Below are 14,174 nucleotides of genomic sequence, written 5' to 3' on the forward strand. Positions count from 1 at the left end.
GGGCCTTTTAAGAAAAATAACGTCTAAAATAAAATAAAATCAAGAATGAGTTTATTCTTGATTTGTGCCTTATGTGTGATGCTCTCCAAGAACTTAGTGAACTTAGTCTAGATTTACAAGAGAAAATATTGACCTGTACAAAGCAGACAGGAAGATAAAGAATACAATTCAACTTTTTGAAGAAAGAATTGAAAATCCTGGTCCATACCACAGTATTTCTCTTCAAAGTCAGAAGAACGTGAAGTTCAAAGGGATTGAGCTCAACAAAAATGAAACGCGCAGTCCTGCAATAGGTTCATCTGCTTTCTATAAAAGCCTGAAAGAAAGCGTCTGCTTGAAGAGGATGATGCTGATTTGCCTGAATGTGTTAAGATTTTAGATTCCAAGTATTGGCCAGAAAATCCTGGGAAGCATCTGACATTTGGTGAAGCTGAAATTAAAAACTTAGCATGCAAATTTTGCTTAAATGAAAGAGAAGCATTCATGGTTTCCATGAATATCTTCAAGAAAATAAAGTCCTGGACATATTACTTCCTCTAAAGCACACACTTTGGGCACAATTACAATATCTTCCAATGAATGTGAAAGGGGGTTTCCTCTCAGATGAATCTTATAGTAACTTCATCTAGGTCATCTCTGCTTGTACGGACAACTTTTGCACTGATGTTCATCAGGATAGTAGGACCTCCTCTCACTCAGTTCAACCCTAGCAAATATGTGACTGCTCTCAGGTCGTCATTCTGCAGTTGATACCAAAAGCAAGAAGCGGTCTAGAGGTGACTAGGGTATATCGGAGGATATGTTAGAAGTGTGTAAGTTACTGTAATAACATCTTCATGGTGAGTACCGGTACCTTTTTTTTTCCAGAAAAAAAGCACTGGCCATTATTGATCTGTCCATTGTTCAGTGATTAGCTCACTATCATATTATATTAATTTGTCACTAGAGGCCACTATGTATGCTTTGAACAATGTCAGCTTGATTTGAGAGGGAGGGGAAGAAGGTTTAGTTTTGCACTTGTGTTACGTTGCTATATTGCAGTGCTTTCATGTGTATTGTTGTTTTATAACAAGCTGAACGAGTAGAAGTGTTTGTTTAATTCGTTTATTAATTTCTTTTAAATTTTATTTGATATCCAAAATGTGCCAAATACAAAGAAAATAACAATTAAGGAGAAGAATAGAGTATTCAATTAAGAAGAAGAACTTCAATATTACATGCTTGCCCTCAAAGATAAAATGGAGTATTTTTTTTTGTGGTATAGTAGCAAACAAGCCGAATTTTTGTCAAGTTTTTGGTTTCAGTTTACTATTTTCAGTTTTGGTTTTAGTTCACTATTTTGGGTGAGTGCTGTGTGTTTTAACCGACTCTAAGATGTTTATTAATAGTGTGTGTTTTTAATAGTGTAAACAAGTTGACATTCGTAGTGTTTTTATTCATTATTCATCTAGTGTGAATTGGTACAAGTTAGTAGTGCCTTAGAAGACTATATGTAAGATTTGAAAGGATATTTTGATTGGAGCTGTAAAATGGATACATATCCAAGAAAGTGTTCAAAAATATGTACTCTTTTTCAGCATATATCCATGACTCAAAGACAAATTGCCAATTAGTGTGGTGTTGGTTTGGGTACTTTTTATGTGACTTTAAAGAGCTTTAGGGAGACAGGTACCTTTTCTCCTGATAAAAGGAAAATGTGGGCAAAAAAGGAAAAGTACACTTACTCAAGATCATTTACTAGTTAGGAAAAGCAAAATGAATCCAAGATATTGTCTGCTGTAGACTTAAATAGAAACTTGGCAGCTAGTGGAATTAACGTTTCTGACATGACAGTCTGTCGAAGATTGTTGGAAGCAGGAAGGACTGCCAGCATACCAAAAAAGAAGTAACTGTTGATGAAGGCTATGCAGAAAAAGAGGCTCCAGTGGGCAAAAGTATACAAAGATTGGACTTTTGAGAAGTGGAAGGTCATATTCTCAGATGAGAGCCATTTCTTTGTCCAAGGAGAGCAAGTATCCTCTGTTTGCAAATCAGCAGCTGAGAAAACTTTTCCCATCCTTCTTCACCAAACTCCTAAACACCCAGCTAAAAAGATCCTTGTTATATTCCCATGCCCCCTCCCCCTTTGTAAATGTTAAGTTGTATTTCTTCATTTTGATATACTAATATATTTTTTAAAAGAACTAGCAAGTTTTCTCCACTGTATCCCTCCAGGGATACAGTGGAGAAACACTGTTCCAGAGAAAATTGATGGAATAAAAGAGAACAGTAAGAAGCTGATTTAGTACATTTGAAGCAACAAATGGATGTTGGAAGTTTATTTTCCACTTGGTTAGACTATAATAAATTTAGTTTAATCCTTTACCCAAGTGTAGGCAAACAAAGTTTGTGCCTGAAGTATCTTCAGGACTGAGGCAACTCTTAGTAAAGGTGGACCAAGCTCTCATCACTCCTTGTCTCAGTATCTCCCATAATGCAAAGCACAACTCCTTGTGGACATGTATAATGCTTGGGTAGAGGATTAAACTAAATTTATTATAGTCTAACCAAGTGGAAAATAAACTCCCAACATCTTTCTCTAAATCCATAGAGTAAATTAATAATAAGGTGGTACATCTTTTGGCAACTCGTATAAGTAAATATGACCTCCCACTGATGAGACCTCAATAAAGGTCGAAACCAGTCTAGATAGTGGCCCTTCCCTCAATGCATAGCATTATACATGTCCGTTGCATTATGGGAGATACTAAGACAAGGAGTGGTGAGAGCTTGGTCCACCTTTACTGCGAGTTGCCTCAGTCCTGAAGATACTTCAGGTGCAAACTTTGTTTGCCTACACTTGGGTAAAGGATTAAACTAAATTTATTATAACAAATGGATGTTAATCACCAGTTTCTCATGTAAATTTTCATTGGCTTAAGATAAAGTGAAGAAATGGTGGTAGACATTTCAGCATAACAATAGATATGAAAATACATATTGTGAGATATGATTACTCATCTCTCAAAATATTACCCCAAACTGGATTTCCCTCTTCTGGAGAGCATTATAATTTTTAATGAGAATTTTTGTGTGTCATTACCCTAAATGTGGAAATAATATTGGGCAGCATAAATAGGCAGCTTTTATTTTATTCACTCTTTGAAGTCTTGTTTTATTGTTCATTTAATGTATTGTATATTGATTCTTCATTACCTTTGAAATTAGAATAAATAATTATGTTTAATTTTTAAAAGAATTTAAGAAAATAATGTTTAATTGATACTATTTTTCACCTATGAAAGGATTACATAGTACATTTTGTAATATGAGCAGGCTAATGATTTTCTCCCCTATGTTTATCAATTTTATTTATTTATTATTATTATTTTTTAACTTATTTCTTACATAGTCCAGAATCCTTGCTCATAAATGTCTCATAGGACTATACGAGGGTGGTCTGAAAAGTTCTCAGCCTCGACCACAGATGGCTACACTATGCGCACAATTTTTTTTTTTCTAAGTTGGTACATCTGTCATAAGCATCTATGTGAAATTGCAAGTCATTCTATCAAGTAGTTTGTTTTATACAGCTGTCTGAAGCAAAAGTGTTGTCTGTATCCCTTGAAATGGATAAAATTGAGTATCATGCAGTTATAAAATTCTTTGTAAAAGAAGATTTAATGCCAAAAGAAATTCATTTGAAGTTCATAAAAGTTTATGAGCACTTTTCTCCTTTGTTTTTGACAATTAAGAAATGGGCTGCTGAGTTTAAACGAGGTCATACCAGCCTTGAAGATGATCCACATGAAGGACGTACAAAAAGTGTAACAACACCAGAAATCATTGATCAAGTGCACAATATGGTATTGGATGACCAGCGAGTCAAAGTGTGAAATTGCTGAGACTATATGCATTTCAAAAGAACATGTAGGATATATTTTGCATGAAGAATTGCAAATGAAAAAGCTTTGCACAAGATGGGTACCGTGCTTGCTCCCAGCAGATCGAAAGTGCACTCTCATGAAAATCTCTGAACATTGCTTGGAGCATTTTAACAAGAATAAAACTGATTTTGTGTATCGATTTATTACTATGGATGAGACTTGGATTCACTATTACACACTAGAATCCAAACAGCAGTCAAAACAGTGGACAGAAGCCAGTTGTTCAGCACCAAAGAAGACAGTGTCAGTTCCATTAGCAGGAAAGGTCATGGCATCGAAGTTTTGGGATGCTAAATGCTTTTGTTTATTAATTATCTTGAAAATGGTAAAACAATAACTGGGGAATATTATTCCAATCTTTTAACCAGACTAGATGAAAAAATTCGTGAGAAAAGACCCAGTTTGCAGAAGAAAAAAATTATCTTTCATCAGGACAATGCACCTGCCCACAGAGGTGTTTTGGCAATGGGAAAATTAAGGAATTTGCACTATGAATTGTTAGAACATCCACCCTATTCCCCAGATTTGGCTCCCTCTGACTTCTATCTCTTCCCAAAAACTAAAACTCTTCCTCACTGGTCAGCGTTTTTCTTCGAATCAAGAGGTGATTGCAGCTGTAGAGGGGTATTTTGCAGATCTTACTGAGAACCACTACTGGGACGGGATAATGGCACTGGAGCATCGCTGGAACAAATGTATTAGTCTTAAGAGAGAGATTATGTTGAAAAATAAAAATAATTTTGAAATGATAAATTTGTTTTTTCATTGTTAGGCCGAGAGCTTTTCAGACCACCCTTGTATTTGCATTAAAAATTAACAAATTGAAAATCATTTAAAATTACTTAGTTTGTTAAGTCAGATTCACTGAAGTTTTTTTAGATACCTTATGTAATACCAGTATAATCAGTCAGAAACCTTTCTTTATTGTTTAACAGAATAAAAATGAGTATTAACACACAAAAAAAAGGATTTTTGTCACATGTCTTTGGTGACTACCTGAACTAGGCAGGATTCAAACTTTCACCTGTTGATTGGAGAGTAGATATACTAATCGTTCATTAAATGGTGTGATAGTAAAGAGTGGTGTTTTTATGCAGTTCCAGAACATCTATGAAATATTTTTATAAACCTGGAGTACCTTAATGCTGTGAATGTGCTAGGGATTTTTTTTCTCTATTTTTTGTTTTATTTGTTTTTACATAATTTAGAAACCTTGCTCTAGAGACCAAACATGGCACTTTTTTAAGCTTCTAGCCTTCAATAAGCAGAGCATTATTCTCACACCAGGTGATGAAATTCATCTCTCACCTAAGGACACTCATAAACATCCATGCCCATGCCAGGATTTGAACCCAGTTAGAACAGATGCATGCTAACCACCCAGCCAACCAGGCCAGCTAAGTTGGCAGCCTAGTATATGAATTATTGTATCAGACCTAAAATTAAAAAAAAAAACAGTTTTGGTTTTTTTTTTTTTTTTTTTTTTTTTTCTGTTAATCAAAATGATTAACATTAATGATTTTTCATATAACAACAGCTACAGAAAGATTATGAAGAGGATAAACAGAAGTCTATTACTGCTGCCCTTGAAAAGATTAACCGAGAACTTGAAGAAGTACGACGTAAAGCTGAAGAACATCTTCAAATGACTCATCAGCAGCAGATCCGTAAGCTTTTAGAACAACATCAGCAGGAAGTTTCTGAGACCAAAAAAAAACAGTGGGTGAGTGATTTCTCTGTATTATATCATATATTCATTGTTTCAGATCTCTGTTTAGGCATTCTCATACTGTATTCTATCTTCCATCTATGGTTTTTCATTTTTGTAACCTATGTGCAAGTCTGTGCTCTTGTCAGATGATATTTTACTTATCATACTGATGATAAGTATCTTCAGTATACATTCTAATTTTCAGGGATTTATTTTTAATGCACCTTCTTCATTTCATTGGTACACCGTGTTTAGCATCCATGTTATGCTTACTTTTCCTGATTCTCTCAAATTTTTTGACTTTGTTTTCAGGTTTTATTTTACTATATACAGGAACCTTCTTGGTTTTCCAAAAGCTACCCAACCTAGCTGAATTCTTTTTTATTTTTTCATAAATGCTTCTTTTTTTTTTTACTGTACTTGCTCTATATTATTATTGTTCTATTGGTATTTGTTCTTCCATTATCTGGTTTTCATCAGTGTGAAAACTAGATAAACTATTAAAAAAAGTTTTTTCATATTTTGTTTTAATTCCACTTTATTTGATACTGTATTTAATTCATTCATCATTTCTTAAAGCTCTCTTTTGTTGTTTGCTGTTACTATATCATCAGCATTTTGTAAACGATTTAGTTTTTTTTACCACTGAATTGATATTAATTCTTTTGTCACTCAATGTAGTTCACTTAGAGCATATTTTAATACTGCATTGAATAACTCAATTGAAATAGTATATCCTTGGCATACTCCTTAATTTATTTTGAATGAGCTGCTTTATTCATATATATATATAAAGATACTAGTGGTTGCTTTTTTTTTAATACATTTTGTTTATTAGCTATTTGTTACTTCATTGTTATTAGGATTGCTTATTTTTCAACTTTTTTATGTATTTATTTGTTTATATTGATCCTATACATAAGGGGTTGAAGAACAGCACATAAGTGCTTTGTGGGGGTGCAGGTTGTAGTTGTGTTTGGGAATACATTATGAGGAAGGTTTCCAGAGAACAGAGGTAGATGAAATAAAAGAGGAAGAGGAAAAGTAGGTTCAGTGTGCTTTTAGTTGCTCTAAAAATGTATGCTGGGCAACTGCTGCTCTTGTTTTAACAGTCCCAATCCCCAACAGAAAGTGGAGGAATAATGGCTGTCAGTTCAAGTGGAATACTGACCATGGAGGCATCCCATAGAACAGACACATTGCTGGAACATTGTATCTGTAAGATAGATATTGAATTGGTCAATAAGAGAGAGATCATCTATGAGCTGAATTGCACTCCTATGAACAGCATCAAAAATATTTTGGGGCTATTAGGTGCACTGCCCTAAACATTTGGGTAGCATTCATGATGGAGATATTTGGGATTTGTGGAGAGTTGACTATTAATTTTTCAGGAAATAACAACATATACTTAAATATTAATTATAAAAGACTTTAATACTTTCCTATATCTCAGCAACATTATATTGCCATCATCAGGAATAACAATGATATGCGTACACAGACACTAACAGTAGGAAAATAAGGCTAAAGAAAGGCAAACAGAAGTTGGCCTTAGAGTCCTAAATGGTGCCCCCTAGTGGGCTAAATTAGGTAGTCTTGTCATTGTGCTGCCGATCGTAGAATGTATGCTTCCCAAATTTGGGGCAGACTCATGCATCCAAATTTGTTGAGGTTTGGAAAGTGTTTCAGTGCTGAGGCTGATTCAAGAAATAACCTTTCATATTTGTATTTGCTGCAGTGTAATAGAGTGGCCTTCTTCCAGCACATCCTGTGGGGGTGTCTAAAGCATGGTCAGCAAGTCCTGAATGACTGTATTCAGATATTCTGATATTGGCTGTCCTGCCTGTTTGGCCATGATAGAACCATATTGTAAAGGCCATGGTAGGTACAGCTGTCCTACCATGGCCTTTACAATATGGTTGTAAAGTCATATTTCCTTAGGATTTTTGTCAGTTTTTCAGATGTGCCTCGGATATATGGAATGGTGACAGATTTTGAGTAATCTCTTCTCTGAAAGGGAGGTTTTTTTTTTTTTTTTTTTTTTTTTTTTTTTTTTTTTTTTTTTTTTAAGGATTGTATCCGTTGGCTAAGAAAGTGTTAAGGATATGGTTCAGTAGTTAGGGCACTGTTATTAGAACTGATTAATTTTTCCCTATTAAATAGGGTTTTTAATAATCCCATATTGTTGGGGGGGGGGGGGGGGGGGCTGGTGAATGTATCTACCTGTATGGGTAGGTTTTCTGTAAACGAAGAATGCCAGGGATCCATCAGGTCTAGCATGTGATCAGAGTGCCTAGAAATAGGAGACTGTTGTTGTTTCCTTTTCCAAGATAAACTGGATCCTGTGGTGTTAATTTTTAGATGTGTTAAGGAATTGTGGAGCATATCCAGGCCATGTGGCCAAACAGTGGATTTATGTGAGGCAGAGTTTAAGACTTTTTCTTCAGAGGTCTCCATGAAGAAGTTGACCAGGGGGTGGAGAACTCATGACTGTTCCCTCTATTTGTTTGTAGAATTTTCCTTGCCAAAGCCCGAGTTCATGATGAACTGAAACAGGGCTGAGATATCGGGAGGAAATGTGGCTTGGATGAGGTCTAAGATATCTTTGAGTGTGACATTGATAAATGAAGAGGAGACATCAAAACTGACCATTATGTCAGTGTGTTGGATAGTGAGGTTTTCTATACTAACTTTAAAGTGGGCTGATTTTTTTTTTGTGTGTGTGAAGATGTTGCCAGTGTATTGTGTGAGCACTTTGACTAAATGTTTGGCTAATTTTGTCATGTGTGTATTTCCTAAAATGATTAAATTAACATTTTTCTCTATATTATCCATTTAGATTTCTGTTTGCATTCTTGTTATTTCTTTGATTAGATCTTTTTTTTGCAGTTTCTCTCTGATATAAGTTTCTGTTGTATCATCAGTTATCTTTACTTGTTTGCTTTATTCCATTTCATCTTGTAAATTTTTAACTCTATTGTTATTCCCCCCTCTTCTCGAACCATTTTGTGATCACTTTCCATTGGCTCTTTCATTGATAATTGAAACATCTTAAAATATTCTTACATGAGATGATAAAATATCTATTTGACTTTTTCTTTGTCCATCTGGACTTATCCATGTCCAAATGGACAAAATTATAAAATGCGTTCATAATTTTCAACTGGGTCCTCATTATACAGTTTAACATCATATTTTCATTTCATTCTCCTATTTCATTTTTCTTTACACTTTTCATGTTCATTTTTATTTTTTTCTAGTCATGCATTAAAGTCTCCTAACACTGTTGTGTAGGCTATAGGCTATACATAGAATATACATAGAAGGCTATACATTGTATCATACAATTCCTCAACTTCTTCATCCTCATAACTGCTGGTTGGTATAAATGCACATAGGTGCATTTCATATTCCAGTTCTTTTACTTTTTTTATCCTCTATTGTTGTTCTAACATTGTGTGTAGCAATCATGGTATTAGTTTTCTTTCACTTTGCTTTCATCATACAGTTTAACATCATATTTTCTCTTTTATTTTGTTCTTCCATTTTGTTTTAGAGTAGCTTTTCTGGTCCGATAGGTCCATTTCTACTGAATTAGATTCTCCTGGAATTGTAAGGCCCGATGATGCCAGATACTGTAGGCTCAATTTTGAATGTTGCATATTCATGGTTTAACAGTAGCATTCAACAATATCAATGATGGCATTCCACAGTTCTGGTTAGATGGGCTACCTAATCCTTTTCCAAACCAATTTATCATTATGAGAGGAAAGATGACCCCCCACTTCATTAAAACCATGATTTATATATATATATATATAATTGCTTTTTAATGACATTTCTATTCATGAAAGATTATCATTAGCTAACAACTGAATAATCTGCTAATCCCACTTCAAAAATCTAAATTAGTACACTTATATGGCATTCAGTAGATCTCCACTGTGGTAGTCTCACAACACCAAGGAGTGAATATTACTACCACCTCAAGCCATTTTTATGCATTCTTTTCCCATTGGGATTCAAACCCACAGCGTTTAGGAGAATAGAAATGCTGCTCACTTCTTCAACCAGGCTGGCTTTTTTTTTTTATTCACACACAAAAAGTCACAAGACCTATAGCAGATTAGTGCTGTGTGAGCAAGAGGATAAGAAGAAACCAGGAATCTGTTAACATTTTGGTTGAACAGCTGAATGTTGTATTCTTTGAGGAAGACAGAATGGAGGAAGCTGTTCCAAAGAACAGAGTAAATAGAATGAAAGAGAAGGCAGTGAAGTTGGTTTGGTGAGTTTCAAAATGGACTGTAAAAGTGTGTTGGTTAGCAGTGGCTCTTGTTCTAATAATTTTGGAGGAAAGTGGAGATATAATAGTGGTCAATTCAACAGAGAGCTGTCTATAAAAGTATCTGTAGAAAAAAGCACAATGCAGAAACTGAATGTCTTGAGAGAGGGATTGAAGTGGATATGAAAGGGATCATTAATTAACCAGATGGCTTCTTCTTCTGGGTAGAAATGAGCAATCTTAGAGAGGATTTTGATGTACCACCTCAAATATGGGAATAATATTCCATGGTTGGACGGATTTGGAATTTGTATATAGAGTTAGCAGCTGTGAAGATGTGAAGTATCTTGTGTGAAAAGTATACCAAGTTTTTTGGTGGCTGCAGAAGCTGTAGTTGAAATGCGTTTGTGCCAGGAAAGATAGGAGTGTAGGTCAATTCAAGAAGAGAAATCTGATCATGTTTAGATATCTCAGTATTATTGAAGGTAAAGGGGGGGGGGGGAATACAAGGTCTTTCTTGCGAGAGACCAAACAGGACCAAGTTTTGGTGGAATGGAAATCTGCAAGATTGTCCTTGCTCCATTGAGATATAGCTAGGAGATTGAAGTTCAGGCCATTGCTCATGGTGGATCTTGAGGACTACAAGTTTGTCAAATGAAAAGGAGGAATGGAGTGTACTGCCATCAGCAAAGCTAAGGATAGGATTGGAAGTCTGCGAGAAAAGGTCATTTATATTCAAGAGGAAGAGAGTTGGTGAAAAAAACTGAACCTTCGGGTACTCCTGCATTTATGGGGAAAATCTGAGGAGAAGAAACTGTCCACCATGACATGTGGTGAGTGATGAACAGTGAGAAAGTTGGTGAGTTTGGATGGCAGTTTGCTAAGTCAGTCCCTGTGCCAAATCTGAACAAATGCCTTTGATTGGATTTGCCGCAGGGTGAGTGGTGGAATCCGTACTGCTAGTCACTGATTAGTTGGTAGATCTCTAGGTGGTTTAAGAGTTCGTTGTCGATGATCTTCTCCATAATTTTAGAGATAACAGAAATGAGAGCAGCTGGACATTTAATACAATAGGTAGGATACTATTAGGACCAGATATCTTGATCATGTTCAGGTTATTAAGGATTCTTCGAATTTCTTTTTGGCAGAAAACTATGGGTAACATGAAGAGAGCAGTTCTTGGTGGAGTGAAGGGAACTTTGCCCAATCATCTATGTAGGAATTGGAAGAGAAGAGTGTTGCCAATAAGTCGGTGTGATGCCAATTAGTCTGGATAGTACTACGGTACCATCCTGATGTGAGCAAAACTTACATCCAACAGCCTTGGCAAGGCAACTGGGTGCAACTCCAGAAGGAGCAACTGCCATTTGGGCATTAAGTGAGTTTGCAGCATTTGGTCCTTTCAAAGTCTGATTTGTATTTGGTAATGATTCTTTTACAGTTGTTGTTGTCTTGTCCTTTGAAGAGTCTTAGATGTTTCCATGTGATGTTTACAGTTGTTGTGTGCTGCAATATAGGCAGATTGAGCAGCTGAAGTTTTAGTCTTGAACTATTTGTGATACGCAGAGGTTTTTTTGTTTTACTGTGTTGACACATTTTTTGAGAACTACGCATTTATATGGGGGGGGGGTATTTTACATGCACACACACACACACATATTATTATTACGGGCGACTCTAAGGAGCCTTAGACTCATCGAGGGAAGCCCTAAACATCATATCCATCGCAACTATTCGACATTCACACAGTGTTTATCATGCTTTGCCTTGAACTCATTCACTGTCATAGTACCCACAACAGACTGGCAGCTTATTCCACTCATTCACCACTCTAAAAGTAAAAAACCCAGCTCTAACACCCTTACTAACCACACTCTTGCCCAGCTTCCATGGATGTCCCCTAGTCCTCCCACCACCAGTTCTGTTCTCAAAAATATCCTCTGAATTAATCCTATAGAAACCCTTCAGCAATTTGAATGTCTCAATCATATCTCCCCTTTTCCGCCTATTAACCCATTTCTGCAACCCACAAATCTTCAACCTGTTTTCATAAGGTTCATTCCATAGACCTGCTATCATCTTGGTCACTCGCCTCTGGATCCTCTCAACCTCCTCCCCATCAAGAAGAAACCTAGGTGACCAGATCTGGGCACAGTAATCAAGATGGAGTCTTATCAAGGCTCGATACAGAGGAACAATAACTTGCTTATTTCTTCTTGTCAATGTATTCTTCAGCATCCAAGTGATTTGATGAGCTGATTTAGCTACTTTTGCGTTGTGCCCCCTAAACTTCAATTCCCTATCCGCCAACACCCCAAGTCCCTGGCCTCGTCACTTTCCTGGAGTACAGTTCCACCAATGTGATATACTGCTGCTAATCTTTTCACCCCAAAATGCATAACCTTACATTTTGCCACATTAAATTGACATCCATTCTCCTTAGCCCATACCTCCAATCTATCTAAATCATCCTGCAAAATTTTGACATCTTCTGCATTCACTATTGCCCAACTTATCATCATCAGTGAACAAATGAACCGTTCCTCTCAGATCCTTCCCTATATCGTTAATTAACAAATTAAAGAGCAGTGGTCCAAGAACAGAACCCTGTGGCACACCACTGGTCACAGGCCGTCTTTTGGACTCTACTCCTGAGTAAACTACTCTCTGGTATCTCTCCATCAACCGCCCCTCCTATCTATCTCACCAACCCTATATCCATTCCCATATGTTGCAGTTTACGGATTAAACTTCCATGTGGTATCCTGTCAAAGGCCTTATCCAGTTCAGCCGTCACTGTGTTATAAAACCTGAGCAAGTTACTGAGGCATGATCTACCCTTCACAAAACCATGCTCCCCCCCCCATACAGTATCTCATTTTCATCATTCCATTGCTGTATTTTACCTGTGACTACTTTCTCCAAGACCTTGACAACGACTTCTGATATGCTGATTGGTTGGTAATTTGCAACAGTAGTCTTGGATCCTCCTTTATGCAGTGGAACTATTTTCCCCCTCTGTATGAAGAAATGCTGTACAATTAGGATAAATTAGGTTAATTAAAATAAATGTTATCATCTTATTCCGGTTTTCTGCCTTATAAACTCTTAGTTATATATCAATTGCAGTATTTTATGAAAAAAAATAGTATGTAATTTTATAACATAAATATACAAAATGAAATTTCCATGCATAATTTCTAGATGTTTCTAATTTTTATAGCAAAAAAAAAAAAAAAAAAAACCTCGGCATAAAATTATTGTGCATTGGGAATCGGAACGTATAAAGCAACTCATGTGCCATTTGCTTTCTTATCAGAAAAAAAAGTTACCCTTCTTGCCCCCCCCCCCCCCCAACACTTTTTGCCTCAGTGTGTGTGTTTGAGAAGCAAAAAAGTTATGAGGTGTTATAATTGTATTATGAAGAAATCACTTCAAAGAAAAAAAAACATGAAACTTACTTCAAAACAGCAACAACATGATTTTTCACTCTGTATTTCTGTTTTGAAATGGAATAAATAATTGAAATGTGAAACTTGTTTTTCTGATTTAGAAAATGCCAAATAACAGTCAAGTCAGTGTTCAAGAATTCATATTTCACTTCATACATATACTCTAATTAATCCATTAATGGATTAAAAGCTGGTAAACATGGTGGGATAGAGAGAGAGAGAGAGAGAAACGGTTGCTGAGATTTATTTTCAACAATAGACAAGACAGACCAGTTGGTGGTTAAAAAGTAATTTAAATGCACCATAAAGTAAAACAGAAATTAACAAATACTTATATTTTGTTATTAACAAATTTTAATTCTTTGTGCAAAACTTTGTGTATAGTATTGTGTATTTCATTTTTAGTGCTACAACTGTGAAGCTGAAGCTATATATCATTGTTGCTGGAATACTTCATACTGCAGTGTTGAATGTCAGCAAGTCCATTGGCACAAGGAGCATAAACGCACCTGTCGGCGTAAACGATAATCAGAAAAGCTTATGGAAATACTAATGTATTGCTTTAAAAACTTTAGTAGTTGTAGAACCCGTGGTCCCTCTTGACCACACAGAGGGTGATGGAAGTCACGTAAAATCCCATCAGCAGTCCCCTTTTTCTCTGAGGGTTTGTGCAACTTTGTAAACTAGTACTGGTGGTCCATTTTTAATTTCATCTTGTAATTAACCTCTTCAGTGTCATTAATATAACTCCATTATTTTCTCTAATTCTGATTAAAATATTATTTTTTTAACAAGATCCT

General features: G+C 35.8%; 1 protein-coding gene across 1 annotated transcript in view; it reads left to right on the forward strand.

Moving 5' to 3' along the window:
• The window catches only part of LOC150105510 (zinc finger MYND domain-containing protein 11), a 289,391-nt gene extending 275,489 nt beyond the window's left edge, over positions 1–13,902 (forward strand). Inside the window, exons 10-11 of the mRNA XM_090394229.1 lie at positions 5,464–5,649; positions 13,780–13,902. Of these exons, the coding sequence (XP_090250355.1) occupies positions 5,464–5,649; positions 13,780–13,902 (309 nt within the window). The remainder of the gene's footprint in view (positions 1–5,463; positions 5,650–13,779) is intronic.
• Positions 13,903–14,174: the final 272 nt, after the last annotated feature.

This window comes from Typopeltis vanoorti, chromosome 6 (genome assembly GCF_054136105.1).
Source record: "Typopeltis vanoorti isolate ZY-2024b chromosome 6, IOZ_Tvanoo_1.0, whole genome shotgun sequence".
Classification (NCBI taxonomy): Eukaryota; Metazoa; Arthropoda; class Arachnida; order Uropygi; family Thelyphonidae; genus Typopeltis; species Typopeltis vanoorti.